Genomic DNA, 20,560 nt, shown 5'->3' on the forward strand with positions numbered 1-20,560 from the left:
TCATCACTGGGAAACAACAATTATGTTAAAGCTTTAATATCTACATTTACTTGTCCAATGGTAACTACAAGGCACATACTAATTTAAGTAGGATTCAGTTATGCATATTGACACTTAAACTAAAAACATTTCAGAAAGTAAAGTCTAGCTGAAATGTAATAGTTAATTGGGAAGCACTCAGTTTAACATATCATATATCTGTAGTAGAGGTGTATAAAAGGAAATAAGAAGGGGTTAAGAGAAAATAAAGTTAAGGACACCCGGGGTTAGTAAGTCATTGCCAATGGACAGTCACAGAACAAGCAGGAAAGAGTGTAAGCAAGTCTAAGCGGTTTCCAACCAGTCAACCCAGTTAAAGTTACACTCTCAATATTCAGATTTTTTCTTGAAGTTGTTAAGGAAAGGCAAGCATCTTTTTTCTTCAGTCTGATGAGATACTGGCTTCTTACAATCCTCACCCCCACCCTCCTTAAAAAATAAGAATGATAAAATGAACAATGGCTAATTTCAAGTATGTCTACTTAAAAATGAAAATACCAAATATTTTGGCAGAAGTTATAAAATAATTCATAGTTATAAAAACTTTGGGGCAAGAGCATGTACCTTTTTGGGAGTCCCTAAAACTTGGCAAATTTTAAAGATTTCATCAACTTCACTTGTCCCTGGAAAAAGTGGTCTGAAAGTATATAGTTCAGCCATTATACTCCCAACGGCCCAAACGTCAATGGGAGAGCTATAAACTGAAGATCTTAATAAAACTTCAGGAGCACGATACCTATGAAAACATAAAATGAAACAAAATGAAAATGGTTATTATGATTAAGTAGTTTCAAAGATGGCTTGGCAATAGAATTCTATTCTGTGTGGTCCTGCATTTCAATCAAGGAACAGGTACTGAGTGCCTTCTGTGTATCAGGCATTTGTACAATGTGCTGGTTTCGAATTGGAAAGAGCATGTGTTTCCTGGCCACAAACCACTATTGGGGTTGGAGTCAAACATAAATGAAATGTCCAAGAAGCCCAAGATAAGAGCTCAAACGAAGACATGCAGAAGTAAGTGCTGTCTGACTGATACATTAAGGAAACAGGGGTGGGTGGCAAGCATGTTATTTATGTTATTTGCAGTATATATTCATATGAAAGATAGAAAGCAAAAGGCTAACAAAGACTATCCCTGAGTAATGGAATATAAATTTTTATTTTTATTTTTTTGCTTATGAGTTTGAAGTTGCCGATTCCTTCAACGGACTCCTCTCTGTAGACCACCCCTTTCTTAAATTGAGAAAATACTCTCTTTACATGAGCAAAGGTACCTGGTGAGCTCAACACAAAGTCTGCTAAATGGAGGATATTCTCAGTTCTAATTCTTTTTCTTATAGAATGCCTTTTTGCTTCCATTCAGAGAACCTTTCATTGACAAATATTTTTGACAGCTTTACTGAGATGTAATTTACTTACTATACAATTTGCCCATTTAAAGTGTACAATTAATGGCTTTTAGTATATTCACAGAGTTGTGCATCATTACCACACTCTATTTGAGAACATTTCATCACTCCAAAAAGAAAACTTATATTCCTTTTCCATCCCCTGGTCTGGTCTCCCCATTCTCCCCCAGTCCTAGGCAGCCACTAATCAACTTTGTCTCTCTAGATTTGCATATTCTGGACATTTCATATAAATGGAATCATATGATATGTGACTGCCTTTTTTTACTTAGCATAATGTTTTTAAGGTTCACCCATATTGTAGCATCCATCAATACTTCATTGCTTTTTATTGCCAAATAATATTCTAGTGTATAGAAAGGGCATATTTTATCTATCCATTCACCAGTTGATGGACACTTGGCTTACTTCCACGTTAGGACTATTATGAATAATGCTGCTTGAATATTTGCACCCAGGGTTTAGCGTGGACATGTTTCCATTTCTCTTGGTTGTATGCCTAGAAGTGGAATTGTTGGGTCATAGGGTAACTATGTTTAATGGTTTGAGGAACTGCCAGAGTGGCGGTGGCTCACCATTTTACATTCCCACCAGCAGGGTATGAGCATTCCAACTTTATAGTTCAGTTACTCTAACTTCACATGGGTATAATTTGTAAACTTTGACAACTACAATTTGTATTTTGAATGGTAAGTAATGCCCCATTTCAATTCATTTACAAAACAGATGTACAAATCCAAGTACATTTCTCCTTTCTGGGTTTCTTAATTTAATAACACTGTTTTACATGAGGCTGTTCTCTATTAAAATATGTATTTCTACTATTGCTGCAAAAACAATTTGATCTTCAGTGTTGAACTTTTTAACTGAAATTGCAGTAGGATTCACAATAAGATCAGACATTTCACCTTCGACAGAATGAACTTCCAAAAGCTTTGATTCTTTGACTTGGATGAAGATGAAAACTTTAACGATCATTAGAAATAAGGGGGAAACGGACTTGGCCCAGTGGTTAGGGCGTCCGTCTACCACATGGGAGGTCCGTGGTTCAAAACCCCGGGCCTCCTTGACCCATGTGGAGCTGGCCCATGCGCAGTGCTGATGTGCGTAAGGAGTGCCCTGCCACGCACGGGTGTCCCCTGCGTAGGGGAGCCCTACACGCAAGGAGTGAGCCCCGTAAGGAGAGCCGCCCAGCGCGAAAGAAAGTGCAGCCTGCCTAAGAATGGCGCCACCCACACGGAGAGCTGACACAACAAGATGACACAACAAAAAGAGACACAGATTTCAGTGCCGCTGACAACAACAGAAGCGGACAAAGAAACAAGACGCAGCAAACAGACACAGAGAACAGACAACCGGGGTGGGGGGGTAGGGGAGAGAAATAAATAAATAAATCTTTAAAAAAAAAAAAGAAATAAGGTAACTGGACAGTGGATGTAGCTCAGTGGTTGAGTGCCTGCTTCCCATGTATGAGGTCCCAGGTTCGATCCCTGGTACCTCCTAAAACCAAAACAAATGAAAAAAACAACTCTTATTGGGGAGCAGATGTAGGTTGGTGGTTGAGTTCCTGCAGTTCAATCCCCGGTACCTTCTTAAAAAAATAGAAAAAGGAACTGATTTTTCACTTTGAAGCATTTGAAGATGCTGATTTAAACTGGCATGGTTTGACTGTGAAGTTCTCCTCCTAGTAAAGTAGCTTATACCTTTGCGGCCATTGCTTTACTTTCGTACCTACACCAGAAAACCTGTGATTAAAAAATGAATGAAATTAGATCATTTGATCTAAATCAAAGCAATGACCCACTTCAGAGAGTAATATGGAGGCTCATCTCCTGAAGCTGCACTTGCTCATAGTCACCTCTGGCATATTTTTCTTAAAATAGCTAATACTCGTGAGATAGATGCTGCAGCTACTTCGGCAGATGTGTGTGTTCTGGTTTTCACCAGGTCACTGACTCGTGGTTGCTGTGGTGGATGGTAAATGCCAAAGAGCATCTTATGTAAATTCATCAGCAACTTGCCTTGAAATGCAGAAATGCAATCGTTTTTCACTAAACAGTGGAGCTCACCGTTGAAAAGAGTTCACTGCAAAATTTAAAATCATGCCCCAAAAATGAAAGAGTTGTAGATTAATACTCTATGATAGGCGGCAGACTTGGCCCAGTATATAGGGCGTCCATCTACCACATGGGAGGTCCGTGGTTCAAACCCCAGGCCTCCTTGACCCGTGGGCAGCTGGCCCATGCACAGCGCTGATGCACGCAAGGAGTGCCCTGCCACGCAGGGGTGTCCCCCGTGTAGGGGAGCCCCACGCGCAAGGAGTGCGCCCCGTAAGGAGAGCCGCCCAGTGCGAAAGAAAGTGAAGCCTGCCCAGGAATGGGGCCACACACACGGAGAGTTGACACAACAAGATGACGCAACAAAAAGAAACACAGATTCCTGTGCCGCTGATAACAGAAGCGGACAAAGAAGACGATGCAGCAGACGGACAGAGAGAACAGACAACCAGGGTGGGAGGGGAGAGAAATAAATAAAATAAAATAAATCTTTTTAAAAAAATATGATAACCACTGTAGAAAGAAGATCCAGACCACTTCCTCTGTGCTCTGTAAGAGCACTGCTCAGCATTTCTCTCCCACGTGTACTTCCTGCACCCATGACCTTTAAGTTCCTGCCTTTCCCATGATCCCACCAACTAGCATCTCCAAGGTCATGGCGCTGGCACATTGGCTGCACCATTGGCTGGTCTTCCACGAGGCTGGCAGGGGCAGGGGGATCAGACACTTCTCCTGCCAAGGCCTGAGACTGGAAGGGGTTAGCCGAGGGCCACTCCTGTCTAAGCACATTGTCACAGAGCCTAAGGTAAGGGTCAGACATACAGATATGGGAAATCAGCGACCATCTTCCATTTCAACCACATGTCTAGGTGAGAACTCTGCTCACTGTTTCTGTCTTATCTCTAAGATTACCAGATAAGACCACGGAGGGAGCAGGAAGCACAGGGCAGAGGTCTATTAAGCTCACCCAACTTTTTTTTTTATCTCCCCCGGCTTTGTGGCTTTTTGCTTGCTGTCTGCTCTGTGTCCATTCGCTGTGCGTTCTTCTGTGTGTCTTATTTATTTTTATTTATACCCCCCACTTGTGGCTTGCTTGTTGTCTGCTCTCTGTCCATTTGCTGTGCGCTCTTCTGTGTTTTTGTTGTCTCCCTTTTGTGTTGCATCACCTTTCCGAGTCGGCTCTCCGCAGCGTTTGCAGGCTGGCGGCTCTCCACAGTGTGCAGACGAGCCTGCCCTCACAAGGAGGCCCCAGGACGCGAACCCAGGGCCCCCCGTATGGTGAACGGGAGCCCAACTGATTGAGCCACAGCCGCTTCCCCCACCCAGCTTATTTTAATGCAACTATTAATAAAAATAAAGAGTCTGGCACAAGGGCTAAACTAGATGGGATGCTGGGATATCAGGCTCCAGCAGAGACTGTCCTGGACATATCGTCACTCTGTCTAGGCTCAGTCCTCACACTTCTCCAACTACATGCGTTCTCTTGATCTCATCAATCTTGCGGTTTTAATGCTGAGAACTCCGAAATTTATCTCCAGCTCAGACGTAACCCCTGAACTCCAGAATCATCTGTGCAACTGCCAACTCTGACGGCTCCACTTGCCGCCTCGTAGACATCTTGCTCAGTCCAAACTGGACTTGTTCTTGTCCCGTCGAGCTCCTCCTGCAGCCTGCGCCATCTCAGCGGATGGCGACTCCGTCCTTCCCGGTGCCCAGGACGGAAACCCTGGAGTCCTCCATACCTTTCTTTATACTCCACGCCTGATTCACCTGGAAATCATGTTTGCTCTACCTTGAAACTATATTCAGAAGCCACAACTTCTCACCACCTCCACTGCACCAGGTCCAAGGCACTACCGCTCCCTGCCGGGGCTGTAGCAAAAGCCTCCTGTCTGTGCTCCCGGCTCCTGTTCCTGCTTCACTAAACTCTATTTTCAACCCAGCATTCAGAGCGATCCTAAAACACAAGCTGGTGGTGGTGATGGTGGCACAATATTTTGACTATAATTACTGCCTCTGTGTTGTACACATGAAAATAATTAAACTGGAAAATTTCATGTTTTATATATATATTACCACAATAAAATGTTATTAAAAATTAAAAAAAAAATTTTTTTTTGAGGTGCCAGGCCTGGGGATTGAACCCAGGACCTTGAATGTGGGCGCTCAAACACTGAACCACATCGGCTCCTCTGAGTTGTTTTTTTGTTTGTTTGCTTGTTGTTTGTTTTTCTTTAGGAGGCACTGAAAATGGAACCCAGGACCTCCCATGTGGGAAGCAGGCACCCAATTGCTCAAGCCAAATCTGCTCCCTCAGCTTGTGGGTTTTTTTGTTGTTTTTTTTACATTTTATTGTGGGGAAGTGGATGTGGCTCCAGTCGCTGAGTGCCTGCTTCCCACTTAAAGAGGTCCTGGGTTCAGTTCCCAGTGCTTCCTAAAGAAGATGAGCAGACGGACGAGGGAGTCATCCCAGGGCAGGGAAGAAGATAAAAAATAAATTAAAAAAACAAACAAAACACAAGAGATACTATTTGAAAAACAAACAAAACACAAGCTGGATGGAGTCACGCCTCTTCTCAAAGTCCTGCAGTGGCTCTCCACGTCACTCAGCTGAAGAAGGCACAGTCCTAACAATGGCCCACAACTCCCTGAGAGCTGCCCACCCCGTGACTCTCTGCCCTTTTCCCTCTCCTCTCCTCCCTCCTTACTCACTCTGCTCTTTGCAGGAGTCACACCTGGCATGCTCCTGTCTCCAGGTCTCTGTGCCTGGTGCTTCCTCTGACTGAAAGCCCTTCCCCGACACCTGCTTGGCTGCGCCCGTTTCTCCTTCTCCTTGACGCCTTCCCTCCTCTCTCTTTAAAATAGCAACGTTCCCTTTCCCTCCACTATCTCCCCCAACTCCTCGTCGCCTTCCATGGTTTAGTTTCCTCCATAATAATGCATCACCATCTGACAAACAGATACATTTAACTTGTTTTTATTGGAGTGTAATATACACAGAGAGAAATGCATCATAATCATACAGCCTGATGGATTTTCACAAGGAGGACACCCATGGATTCAGCATCCCAAAAGAAACCCGATGCACCCTTCCAGCCACTGCCCACTGGACGTGTGACCACTAGCCTGACTTTTGAAAGCACAAGTTACTTTTCTCTATTTGCACTTTAGATAAATGGAACCATGCAGCATCTGGCCTCCTGCTCTCAACATGGTACCTGCGAGGTCTACCCACAATGTTGCCTGGGGCAGACCTTCCCATCTCATTGCTGCAAAGTACCACGGAGTGGAGCTGCTGAGCTACCACTGACGGACAGGTGGGCAGTTGGCAGTTCGCGATTTGGTGAACATGTGTATATATTTCTGTTGGTGATAAGTAGTATTTTTAACTTACTGATTTTTTTGTTTTGTCTGTCATGTAAGCAGTGGAAGGGCAGAGCTTTTGTTTCTGTTTTTTTCACTGCTGCCCCCAGGGACTAAAATAGTACCTGGCACATAGTAGCTTTTTCAGTACATATTTAAAAATGACTGGTTGAAGGAATGATATAATCTTTCCAACCCCCTCTTTTTAAAGGATACAAATTGAGTTTATATTTTGTTTTAAATACTCAATATGGAACCTTCAGAAAGATTCGTAACAATACATTTTAGAAAAACTTCAACATAGACGTATGCCTTAGGAGAGTCGTATAAAACTTACCATCTGGTAGATACGTAATCGGTATATGGTGGTTGTGATCTTAATTCTCTTGCAAGTCCAAAATCAGCAATTTTCACAAGTTCTGGACCCATACAAAGCAAGTTTTCCGGTTTCATGTCCCTATGAAAAAAACCTTGGTAAGATAGAGAGGAAAAATGTAATAAATCCTCATGTTTAAACATGGCTGTGATTTATAAATAAAATATAACTGAGCCTCTCTATTGTAATTAGGAAAGTGAATTTAGAAACAAAAATAGGTCACATCTATTGTCTAAAAAGTGATGGGATTTGGGGATCCCCCTTTCAACATAATTTAGCAAGAAAGTTCACACAGTATATATAATCGTTGAAATACAACCCATTTAACATATATTTCCATTTATGAATCCAGGAAAGCCAGGCAGCGGGTGAGGTGACAGTTCATGTCATGTGCCAACGCAGCTAGGTCATGGTGCCCCCCTGTGTGGGCAAGCAAGCACTGGCCTGGTTGCTACCGTGAGGGAGAGTATTTCATGGGTTTAAATCATCATTTAGCTGACTGCATTTACCCCTGTTTGCATCTACAATCTCAGCAGTGAGAACAATTTCATCATCCAATCGGCTGGAAGCCTTAAAGGGAGAACTGAGGATTTCGGCAATCAGAAAGGATAATTTCTACCTCTGCTTTGGCCAGCCAGCCTCTCTTGGGGAATTCATCGCCTTCGCAGAGTGCCCAACTTGCTGCTGCTCCTGGGGAATTCAGCACCGTCATCTAATCCCAACTTGCCGCCTAACCTACGGAATTTGGATTTGCCAAACCCCATGGTTGTGTGAGTCAATTCCTATAAAAATCTGGCTAGGTTTCTCTGCAGAACCCTGACTAAAAAAGCCGCATTTTTATCTCCGTTCATTTGCACAACAACTTTAAGTTCCTTAAATCCAACTTTGAGGAAGGATTGTTATCACTGCTGCCTACAGATGAGGGGGTTGCAGCCCAGAGAGGAGGAGCCCCATTAATGCTTGCGGAGGGCTTCACTGCAGGCTGAGGCAGCACAGCCGCTTCTCATATCTGCTCATCACAGTTGAACAGGACATTTCCTGGATACAATCACTTTTGTCAAAAAGTCCATTAGCCCAAAAAAAAGGAACTCCATATATACATTTCAACTAAGCCCTTCATGTAACAGTGTTTTAGAAGTTCAGAACCCCGGGGTGGCTGTGCTTCATTGAAAAACTCGATCACTATAATGCTTACATTACCAATTTATATTAAGATAAATGTTTGGTCACAGAGGCTAATGGAAATGAGGTAGAAAACCCAGGAGGAAAGAAAAACACTAAGACCCTCCTTGCAAATTAGCTTTGTTTTGAAGGGAGTCTTTTTCTAAGGGAGACCTAAAGCATCCTGGTTGCACATAGATGGCTTGTATTTTAATTAATAGCCTGGGAAATGGGAGGACGTGGTCGATTGAGTTACATACCCCGGTTTAGCCATGTTCTTGGTCTGGGTTCACATTCCCCTGGCTGTGAACCCCTCATAAACAGGATCTCCTGAAGATGTTCTTTTCAGTTAAGGTGTGGCCCAGCTGAATGAGGGTGCGCCTTTCTAAAAGGAGCAGGGAGAAGGGAGAAGGAGAGGCCATCGCCCTGTAAGGGGAGGCAGAAATACCAGCCAAGGAGCCCTGAGGGCTGCCGGCAGCTAGCCTGGGAGAAAGCCAGCTGGGCCCGTGTCTTGATGCTGGACTCCTTCTAGCCTCAAAGCCGTGGGCGAAAAAAATTCCTGTCGTTTAAGCTGACCTGTTGTGCGGAGTTTGTGACGGCAGCTCTGGCAATCTGAGAGTATGAGGGAAGAACAGGTGTACTGTGGGGTATTTCTGAGACATTGGAGTCGTTCTGCATGATATCGCTCTGACAGATACAGGCCTTTAAACATTTTGTCAAAATCTATAAAATTATGTGGTGCAAAGTGTAAAACATAACGTAAACTATAGACCATACTTAGTAGCAGTGCTTCAGTATGTGTTCACAAACTGTAACAAATGTACCACACAATGAAAGATGTTGTTAACAGGGGAAGTGTGGGAGGGGGAGGTGGTAGGGTATGTGGAATCCCTATATTTTCGATGTAACATTTATGTAATCTAAAGCTCCTTTAAAGAATAAAGAAAAAAAAAAAAGACTGGTCATCCGTGTAGGTGATCATTATGGGAAGGTTTTTTTTGGGGCGGGGGCAGAAAGAATCTCTAAGCTTAAATGTTTTTAACCATTTCAAAGTCAGGGTCAGCTCTCTATGTGTGACATCCTCAATAGCTCTGTACTAAGAGTTTATTTGGTACTTCTTATTCAAAATAGCTGTTAGGATCCATTTCACTAACTTCTGAGAGAAACACATCATACTTCTTTAATATGGAAACAGGTAGAGCCAAGCGACATCAGCTCGTAATCCCTTGGACATTAAGCTAATCACATATTTGTATACAGTTGAGGTTTTCCCTATCTTTGATTATATAAATGTATTGCTAGTTTGACCCTATTTTAACTAAAATATCACTCTAATTTTTTGGCAACTACTATTTTGAAGATATTTATTTTCCCCAAGTATTACATCTGAGATAATTATCAACTATAACAAGCATAATTAGGCTTTTGTAAAATTGTCTATTGTGTTTGGAGCCTCATTCCCCAAATCACTATACAGTCAACTATTTAGTCACTTCACATCACCCACACGCTATTTACTTTGGGTCAAAACATTTAAACCCCGAGGTAACTTCCTCCGTCAATCCCTTATGCTTTAGGAGTTGCTTATAATAGAGATATATCTCAGGCACTAAATCAAGCCTAAAACAAATCAATGAAGAACAAAGCTACTTCCAAAATCAAAATTCAAAGAATTTGATTTATGAGGCTTTGACTTGTCCACATCACACCTGCCTCCAGTAGCATAAATCAGTCAGGCAAATACTGTACTGGAGTTTAAAAAATGATTGAAGATCATGCATCCATTACAAACAATGAAAATTGCATATATTCTTTATCTCCACATAATTAATAAATTACTGACCTTCACTGATGGATTATAGGTTATCATGGTTTTTAGATAATTAAAAATATAATAGTTTATATGGGACAGATAAAATGTTGAGGACTAAGAAATGTTCTCAAAATGCTTAATGGAATTGTGCATAGTATTTTTAGAAGATAAGTTATTTCCTCTAGCAATTAAAGGAGAAGGGAGAAAATATTAAATATAGATTGAAACAAAGTCTGATGATAGGGATTCTGAGTGCATCTGTTCAGAATACAGTATAGTATCGCACAAAATATTCTAATTTACTATTTAATATCTAGTGGTTCTAAACCACTAAATAGATAAGTGATAGATAAGTGAAAAACTACACAATTTAAAATTATGTAATATAAGAAATGCATAGAAAATAAGGAAAACACTTTTAACTTCACTCAAAGAACTGAAATAACTAAATGTACATACTGTTGAAAATAGTAAAACACATCAAAGGTCCTTTACACTACTTAAATGTTAACGATTGGTCATGGTAGATCAAAGGAGTCCAAGCTTTTCTATAAGAGGGTTCTATTTTTTTTTTCATTTCCATGATAAAATTAAGGAGAATGAGGTTGCAAAATGGGTTTATGATGAGTGACACTCACAGATTAGATGATCTTTTAGACGATTCTGCCATCCAGGAAGTTTCCTCCAACTACAGACATTCTCATTTTACATCAAAAAGTCAGTGTGTGTAGGCACATATCCCAAATTTGTAGTTATCCAGTATGACTTATGTACAATTCCTGTGTGTGATCTTGACAATAATCTAAAGAACTAGGGGGAATGAAATGTAAAAGGAACTTACCATGTTTATGAATGAAAGCCAGCCCTTGCAGTATTTGATACATAATATTTCTGATGACTGACTCAGGGAACAACTTGTTTCTGTGAAGAAACGAACAAATGAACAGTCACAAAATTCTGTCAAGCCTTTCTTAAGAAAATTCAGCCAACCAACTGACCAACCAACCAACACAAACAAGAAGGGAGACATTCCTTCTCTCCTGGAGCCTCTGCTGGCCTCATGATATTGGTAAAAGTATGATTTTTAAATTTATAATGTTAGAGATCATAAATTTAAAATGTGAAAGATTTTTCTTTAATTTCGTAAAAACTCAAATCCAACAATGACATGTATTACAAAATATTTAATGGATAAATTCTAAACTGCCCCAAGCAAAGCAAAGTAAATTGGAAAACTGAATCAACTATCAGAGAAGTCAGGTATATAGATTTGTGTTAATTTACCCTTTGAGGGTTTGGGGGACATAAATGCTTCAATTCTCTATTTTACTTCATACTTCCTTCCTATCAGTGTTGTTCAGTAGAAATAAAATGCAAGCCACAAATGAGAGCCATGCATATATTCGAAGGTTTTCTAGTAACCACATTAAAAAGGACAAAAAGAAACAGGTGAAATTAATTTTAATAATTTATTTTATTTAATCCAGCATATCCAAGATATTAACAGTTCAGCATGTAACCAATAAAAACAATTCTTAATGAATTTACATTTGTTTTTTTGGTACCAGGTTTTCAAAATCTGGTGTGAATTTCATTTTACAAATACAGCACAGCCCAATTCAGACCGGCCACATTTCAACTATTCAATAGCCACATGTGGCTACTGGCTACTGCCTACTATATTAAACAGAACAGCTTCATACGATATTTAGATCAAGTCTAAAGTAAGATTTGAATAAGGGCTAAATTAAGAGAGCAGAAAATATTCATTGCTGCCATGCCACAAACTAAAATGATCGACACCTAATTTGAGATCCACCGGGTTTCGGAAGGTATCAATTGGTTTAAGTTTTTAAGCTTTATCATTAATGTCAACATTTTCTGTTATCTTTACTTCACCATGTTTGATTTGATTTGGAGGGTCAATTCAAAATGTTCTCAACATATATAAAAGGCGTATTTTTCAACATTGTATTGTTAATCACATAATATTAATATATCTATATTATGTTCTAAACTGCTCCACCATTTACATCATTAGGCCACCAAATGGGTTTGGAAAGCACAATTGACAAAGAAAGTTAAATGCTCATTTTATCTCAAATTTTAAAATAATTAAGGACCACATATCATTGAAATATTTTTAAAACTCACTTTCATAAACTATAAAATAAATTTTGAGATAACCAAAATATTTTTATTCTTGTCAACAATTTAATTTCATAAAAGGTGTGCTGTGTCCTTAAGGCACAATTACAGTATCAGAGCAAAAGTTTATGTATACTGATCTTCAATTAAAATAGAAAAGAAGCTTAACTGAAGAAAAAGTTTTAGATGAGCTTTCATCCTCAAAACAAAGTTTCAGAGAGTTAAAGTACCTAAAACAAAATTTTAAAATGCCACTTCATCTCAAGCAGCCCTTCACCATTCACTATTTTTTTTTAAGGAGGTACTGGGAAATGAACCCAGGACCTTGGACATGGGAAGCAGGCACTCAACCACTCAAGCTACATCTGCTCCCCACCATTCACTATTGTTTTCAGTGGAATTTATTCCTTTGATTTTGAATAACAATCTAAACAATAATATTACTTATTTCCATTTAATTTAGAAATCCAGAATTAAATCATAAAACCTAAATGTTGGGGGGCGGGGGCTATATGGGGACCTCATATTTTTTTAATGTAACATTAAAAAAAATAAATTAAAAAAAAAAGGAACCTAAAAAAAACCAAAACCCAAATGTTGATTCTTGGTAGTATTCATTGGCTATTTCATTATATTCATAATATATCATTTATGATTTCATTTACATTTATATAATGTAATTTAAATGTATAATTATAGTTAATATATAGTTATGTATATAACTTATAATTTACATTTAATTTCTTTTTCTTTGACACATCTATCTCAAAATATCATGCATGTATTTATCATTTGATATATTTCAAAGTACATATAGTATTACTAGATGCCAATAGCTATTTGTCTTAAATAGTTTAAAGAAATAAGTATAGGCTGGTATAGTCTAGCCATCTAACAGAGCACAGTAGCTATGGTAACAATGAAGGCTTGGTACCAGAATGCATAGGATACTTTTAAGTGAATAATTACATAAAGAACTTATCACCTCTAAAATCACCACTCAGCAAAAATTATGTATACTCATGCACAAGGAATAGAAAGAAAGATAGAAAAATAGAAATTTACTTTTATTTTAAGTGCTATTAATATTCTCATTTATCTGACTGCAACAAACCAGGCATTCTTCAAACATTTTTTGAAAGAAGGAAATATTTGATTAAAGAAAAATTCAGGGAAGCGGACTGGACCCAATGGATAGGGCGTCTGCCTACCACATGGGAGGTCAAGGTTCAAACCCCCGGCCTCCTTGACCTATGTGGAGCTGGCCCATGCGCAGTGCTGATGCACACAAGGAGTGCCCTGCCACGCAGGGGTGTCCCCCGCGTAGGGGTGTCCCCCGCGTAGGGATGCCCCACACGCAAGGAGTGCGCCCCGTAAGGAGAGCCGCCTAGTGCGAAAGAAAGTGCAGCCTGCCCAAGGATAACGCCACATACATGGAGAGCTGACACAAGATGACCCAACAAAAAGAAACACAGATTCCTGGTGCCGCTGATAAGGATAGAAGCGGTCACAGAAGAACACACAGTGAATGGACACAGAGAGCAGGCAACTGGGCGGGGGGAGGGGGGGGGTGAGAAGGGGAGAGAAATAAATAAAAAATCTTTAAAAAAAAAAATTCACTGGCCACCTCAGACCTTGATATTGTGTGTGTATGTGCACACATGGACATGAAAGAAAGAGAGAGAAAGCAATACCATTACATTAGAAATATTCTAAAGTAATTTTCCAAAGTTTTTAAGAATCTTTTATTGAGTAACTCTGGCTTTAAAAGAAGAGAAAACGACATTAATCTCTGAGAAGTGACCAAGACAGTGTCCTCCCTAAGCCCATGGTGGACAAATAAAGCTCTCTCCTTAGAGATTATGTCTGTAGGTTTGAAAATTAAAATGAGAATATCCTTAGGATCAGTAAAAAGTAAGTCTTATCATTCATTCACTGATGCATTCTAATGAGCTTTCTTGAGAGCTGCTTCATTCCCTTCGTCATTCTTTCATTCACCTTTCATTAAGATGCCTGAGAGAGCAATGAAGATAATTTTCTCAATTTTCCCCAAAGCCAGCTTTAATACTATTAAACTGTAGATGATTTTTATTTAAAATATAAATACTACATATGTTTATATACAAAATTTACTTTGACTTTTAAGGAATTACAATCGAAAAATGGTGGCTACATCGTAGCTTCTTCTTCAATATCAAGTGTTATTTTTTCATAAAAGTAATGGAACTAATTGATTTACACTCACCTCTTGTATTGCTAAACTGGTGTATCATAAAGTGTGACATATTGAAGAGATCCTGGGAAATCATAGAGGAAATAATAGGGGAAAAACTGCAGTTTTCATGAAATAAAGACATACCTGTCTTTCATTAACTGATAGAGGTTTTCTTTCATATACTCAAATATAAAATAAAGATGGTCATTTTCTCTGATAACTTCTTTCAGTTTAATCACATTGGCATGATTAAGTTTCTTCAGAGACTGCAACACCATAAATAAGCATTAAAATCCTTAACGCACAGTTACAGAAGTTTGCAAAATCTAATCAATTCTAGTTATAAGTATCATAAGTAGTTTTCTACTTCTTTGAGATTTGTTAATAAATTATAACATTTGAATATCTATATAACTTAAAATTATCTTAGGACACCTATTTAAAATAAGCAGCAATTGTTTAAAACAATTGTTTTAAAGCATGTGAGCACAAAATCAAACAAAGTCAGCAGTAGCTAGCAAACATTTCTTTCAATCTGTCACTTATTTTTTCTATTAAAAAGGTCATTTTTTTTTTTCTGGCTTAACCATGTGAAATTCCATGCAAAAAGTCACCAAAAAGTTATCCAAGTTAATGCAGCATAAAATCTACTGTAAACAGTATGTGGTCATTTAAAAAGTTATCTTTCATTTGATTACATGGATTAAAATGATCTTTCAAAAGGGCCAATCTACCTTCAAATACAAGGATATAGTTATTTTCTGTTCTCCACTGACAGCAGAACAAGAAGGCATGAGCTGAAATTATTTTTGAAAAAGAAAGAAAAAACATAAGCAGCAATTATCTCTGGGAAGCTGCCCACAGGGAAGAGATTCATCTCCTTAGCTGCTGTCCTCAGAAATGAGCTAGGCGTGAGGTCAGCAGCTCACTTAAGGCCTTCATGGGTTCCTTTCATTTCAAAGGTTTTACCTTAACTTCTCTCAAGTTCATACATTCATCCCAAGAATAGAACTTCCTCTTCATCCTGAAATAAATAAGTTAAAGTTTAGTGTACCTGAACTGAGGATTCAGACAGAAAATACACCATTGGTTTTCTGAACTATTAGTTTGGGCAAGCTGTGATGCCTTTCTCAGTTTCCTCTTCCTTGAAAGAAAATCACCTTCCTTCATTGTATCTCAAGGCCCACTGGTAAAGGCTCAGAGGATGTCTATGTGATGCCCAAAATTCTGCCTGGGCACAAAAGTGATGGAATTACTATTCAACTTTCTTTCTGGCAGAGTTCTTATTACATTTCTCTAATTAATTGTGCTTTTCTGGGCCACTTCCAAATGTCCTCTCTTTCTAGTACTTGAGAGCTAAATAGGAAATACTATACTTCTTAGAGGGGTAGGGAGAGAAATTTTGGTAGGAAATTTAGTCAAATAATTTGATAATTTGATCTGCCAACTACTTTTGCATTAACCTTGGTTTTAGACAAGAGGTCCATAAAATTGAGTGATTTAAAGTCAGCAAAGAGAAGCAGACATGGCTCAACTGATTAGAGCATCTGCCTACCATATGGAGGGTCCAGGGTTCGATCCCCAGGGCCTGCTGACCCATGCGGTGAGCTGGCCCATGTGCAGTGCTGCTGCACGCAAGGAATGATGTGCCACACAGTGGTGCCCCCGTGTAGGGGTACCCCATGTGCAAGGAGTGCATCCCTCAGGGACAGCTGAAAAAAGCACAGCCCACCTAGGAGTAGAGAGCTGATGCAGCAAGAAGATGCAACAAAAAAAAAGAGACACATTTTTCCAGTGCCGCCTGAAAATGCAAGCAGATGCAGAAGAACACACAGCGAGTGGACACAGAGAGCAGATAATGGGGTGGGGAAAGGGGGAGAAATAAATATAATAAGTCTTTAAAAATAAATAAATAAATAAATAAAGCCAGCAAAGATCTAAGTAATCAAATATTAGCAATAGCTTTCTTGGATTTTGTTCCCCATTTCCCCTCTTCCATCCTAAATTGATTACTATTAGGGAAAATATGACAAAAGCATATTTATTTAGGGTAAAAAAGTAACACCATGGTATATTTTTTTATATGAATTGAGTTCTAGTCACCATAGAAAATAGGAAACAAGAAAAAAACAGAATTCCTGCTCTAGGAAATGTTTCTTCAGTTGTGGGAGTTGTACAGCTGGACTGTGAACATTTAAAAAACAAATATATCCTACTGCTTTTATTTAGTATTATTACCTTTCCTTAAGCTATTCTAGAAGGTCCTCAGGAAACATAAATTTACTTTTGTTAACTAGAATAATTACTATAATCCACATCTTGAGAACATAATACACAAGTAAAGATCTAAGTAAAGAACTGGCAGAATTGGCTGTGGAACTAAACTGTCTGGACTGGACTCCTTGCCCTGTCACTCACTAACTGTATGTTCTCGGGCGAGTTAGCCAGTGACCTCTCTGTGTCTCATAAAGTAAGTTTATCACACAAATCTATTATAAACTGCTTAGTTCAGCACACAGTAAATACTAGACATTCTTTTTTTTAACCAATATTTATAGTAGAGTGTAATAAGACATGATGCAATTCACTGCTATCATTTCTAAAATGCCCTTATAGTCAATAATAATTTCTAGGAATTTGTAAAGGAGCTGGATGAAATTGAGGGTTTACCAGTTTACCAAAGGATATTTTTAGTGCTATAGATTTGTAAAGTATCGTACTAAAATGCAAAAGGTAAATCTAGCATAATAACCAATTTAAAATAAAAGTTAACAACAGACCAATTGCAAGTAACAAGATAGAATTTGTCATCAAAAATCTCCCAACTAAGAAGAGCCCAGATGGCTTCACAGGTGAATTCTACCAAATATTTTGGAAAGAACTAAGATCATTCCTGCTTAAACTCTTCCAAAAAAACAGAAGTGAAAGAACATTGCCTGACTCATTCTATGATGCCATCACCCTAATACCAAAGCCAAAGAAAGATGCCATGAGAAAGGAAAACTATAGACCAATCTCTCTAATGAACCTAGATGCTAAAATCCTCAACAAAATACTTGCTAATTGTATTCAGCAACACATCAAACAAATTATACACCATGACAAAGTGGGCTTCATCCCAGGTATGCAAAGATGGTTCAACATAAAATCAATGTAATATATCACATAAACATATCAAAAGAAAAAAAAATCACATAATCTCTACTATCAAATGCAGGAAAAGCATTTGAGAAAATATAGCATCCTCCTGATATAAACACTTCAAAGGATAGGAACAGAAGTAAACGTCCTCAACATGATAAAGGGTATATAAGAAAAACCCACAGCTAGCATCATATTCAACGGTGAAATCCTTAAAGCTTTCCCACTAAGATCTGGAACAAGACAAGGATGCCCACTGTCACTACTCTCATTTAACATTCTGTTAGAAGTACATGCTTGACCACTTAGGCAAGAAAAAGACATAAAAGGCATCCAAACTGGAAAGGAAAGAAAGTAAACTGGAAAGGAAGAAGTAAAAATTTCACTATTTATGGATGATATGATCCTATACCTCAAAAGCCCTAAGAAATCAACAATGAAGTTTTTAGAGCTTATAAATGAGTTCAGTAAAGTGGCAGGTTATAAGATTAATGTGCAAAAATCATTTCTATACACCAATAATGAGCAATCTGAAGAGGAAACCAAGGAAAAAAATCCCATTTACAACAGCAACTAAAAGAATCAAATACCTAGGAATAAATTTAAAGATATAAATGACTTGTACACAGAAAACTATACAATACTGTTAAAGGAAATCAAAGCAGGCCTACATAAATGGAAGAGTATTTCCTGTTCATGGATAGGAAGACTAAACATCCTTAAGATGTCCATCATATACAAGCTGATTTACAGATTTAATGAAATCTCAATAAAAATTACAACAGTATGTTTTACTGATTTGGAAAAGCTGACTATGAAATTTATTTGGAAGGGCAAGATGCCCCAAATAGCCAAAGACGTATTGAAAAGAAAAATGAAATAGGAATCATACCAGCTGACTTTAAAACATACTACAAAGCTACTGTGGGCAAAACTGCATCGTATTGGCACTAGGATAGACATCTGACCAATGAAACCTTCTTGAGAGTTCTGATATAGATCCTCACATACGTAGTCAACTGATACTTGACAAGGTCACAAAGCCTTTCAACTGGGAGAGAAAGGCCTCTTCAACAACTGGTGCTTGGAGAACTGGATATCTATATCCAAAAGAATGAGAGAGGAACACCATCTCACACCTCATACAAAAATTAACTCAAGATGGATCAAAGATCTAGAGCCAAGACCACAAAGATCTTGGAAGATAATGTAGGGAAGCATCTATAGGATCTAATATTGGAAATGGTTTCATGAACTTTTTACCCAAAGCATGAGCAACAGAAGAAAAAACAGATAAATGAGACCTCCTCAAAATTAAGGACTTTTGCACCTCAAAGGAGTTCGTCAAGAAAGTGAAAAGGCAGCCTACTCAATGGGAGAAAATATTTGGTAACCATATATCTGATAGGGGCCTAATAGTCAGCATACATAAAGAAATCCTGTACCTCGAAAATAAAAAGACAAACAACCCATTTTAAAAATGGACAAGTGATGTGAACAGACACTTCTCCAAAGAAGAAATACAAATGGCTAAAAAGCACATGAAAAGATGCTCAACATCACTAGCTATTAGGAAAATACAAATCATCTTACACCCATTAGACTGGTGGCTATTAAAAAAAACGGAGGACTACAAGTGTTGCTGTGGAGGAATGGGAACCCTTATCCACTGCGGGTGGAAACGTAGAATGGTGCTGCCATGTGGAGGACAGCTTGGTGGTTCCTCAGAAAGCTAATTATAGAACTGCCACATGATCCAGCAATCCCACTGCTGGGTATATACCCAGAAGAATTGAAAGCAGGGACGTGAACACATACAGATAGACATACACAAACGTTCACAGAGACATCATTCACTATTGCCAAAAGCTGGAAACAACCCAAATGCCCATCACCAGATGAACGGATAAACAAATTGTGGTATATACATGCAATGGAATATTACTCAGCTGTAAAAAGGAATGCAGTATTAACACATGGGACAACATGGATGAATTTTGATGACCTTATGTCAAGTGAAGCCAGCCAGGAACTGAAGGGCAAATATTACATGAACTCACTGATATGAATTAAGCAAATTGAGCAGACTCACAGAGCTAGAGACTGAAAAAGAGGTTTACAGGAGATAGAAATGGAGATTATTTTTAGTCAATGCCTATATACACAAAATCTATGATAAGGTGGAAGTGTGTAGTAGTGCAGTGGATGGGCACAACAGTGGTGCAGTGATACCACTGGATTGGGCAGTGCTGGTTTGTGAGGCGGAAGGGTGGGGAGGATGGGGTGGAATATCCATGGAACTGGGGTAAGAGTTGGGGGAGGGACCAGGTGAACACTGGAGATTTGCAGGTATGTAGTTGAAACTACAACACTACAACGCTGGGAATGTTCTTTTCACAATATAGCGGGGGAGGGTTACTGATTCAGGTTTTGGATGTGGGGGGTTTTCGGGACAGGGAGGACCTGGGCCAGGCTTCTAGGGAGTGTACGAGTGTTCATCTTGTCATAATGTCTTAATAATGAGCAGGAAGGTGTTGGTTGGACTCCCATCCTGGGGAGTCCTGCTATGTTCTCAAATTGAGGGGTGCGAGTCTGAGAGCATAGGTAGTGCCCAGTAGGGGAGGCCAGGCCAGAAAGTCAAGTCCTCAATGTTCTTGCAAGTAACTACGAATCTTGTTCTTCAAGGAGTGAACCTTGGTGGTTGCCATGGGTCCCAAGGGGAGGAGGACGGAGGAATAGAATAGATGGAACCTGGGCATTTTGGGGGCAACTGAAGTATTCTACCTGATCTTACAATGATGGATACAGGGCATGTTAAATTTCATTAAAATTTATAAA

General features: G+C 39.1%; 1 protein-coding gene across 3 annotated transcripts in view; it reads right to left on the bottom strand.

The window, feature by feature from the left end:
• Window positions 1-20,560, bottom strand: part of MAK (male germ cell associated kinase) — a 75,289-nt gene that overhangs the window by 36,484 nt on the left and 18,245 nt on the right. For all 3 annotated transcript variants that reach the window (XM_058285220.1, XM_058285219.1, XM_058285221.1), the window contains exons 3-7: window positions 15,551-15,605; window positions 14,726-14,847; window positions 11,060-11,139; window positions 7,206-7,338; window positions 604-775 (exon numbers count right to left, since the gene is read on the bottom strand). In XM_058285220.1, the coding sequence (XP_058141203.1) occupies window positions 604-775; window positions 7,206-7,338; window positions 11,060-11,139; window positions 14,726-14,847; window positions 15,551-15,605 (562 nt within the window). The remainder of the gene's footprint in view (window positions 1-603; window positions 776-7,205; window positions 7,339-11,059; window positions 11,140-14,725; window positions 14,848-15,550; window positions 15,606-20,560) is intronic.

The sequence above is a fragment of the Dasypus novemcinctus genome, chromosome 22, assembly GCF_030445035.2.
Source record: "Dasypus novemcinctus isolate mDasNov1 chromosome 22, mDasNov1.1.hap2, whole genome shotgun sequence".
Lineage (NCBI taxonomy): Eukaryota > Metazoa > Chordata > Mammalia > Cingulata > Dasypodidae > Dasypus > Dasypus novemcinctus.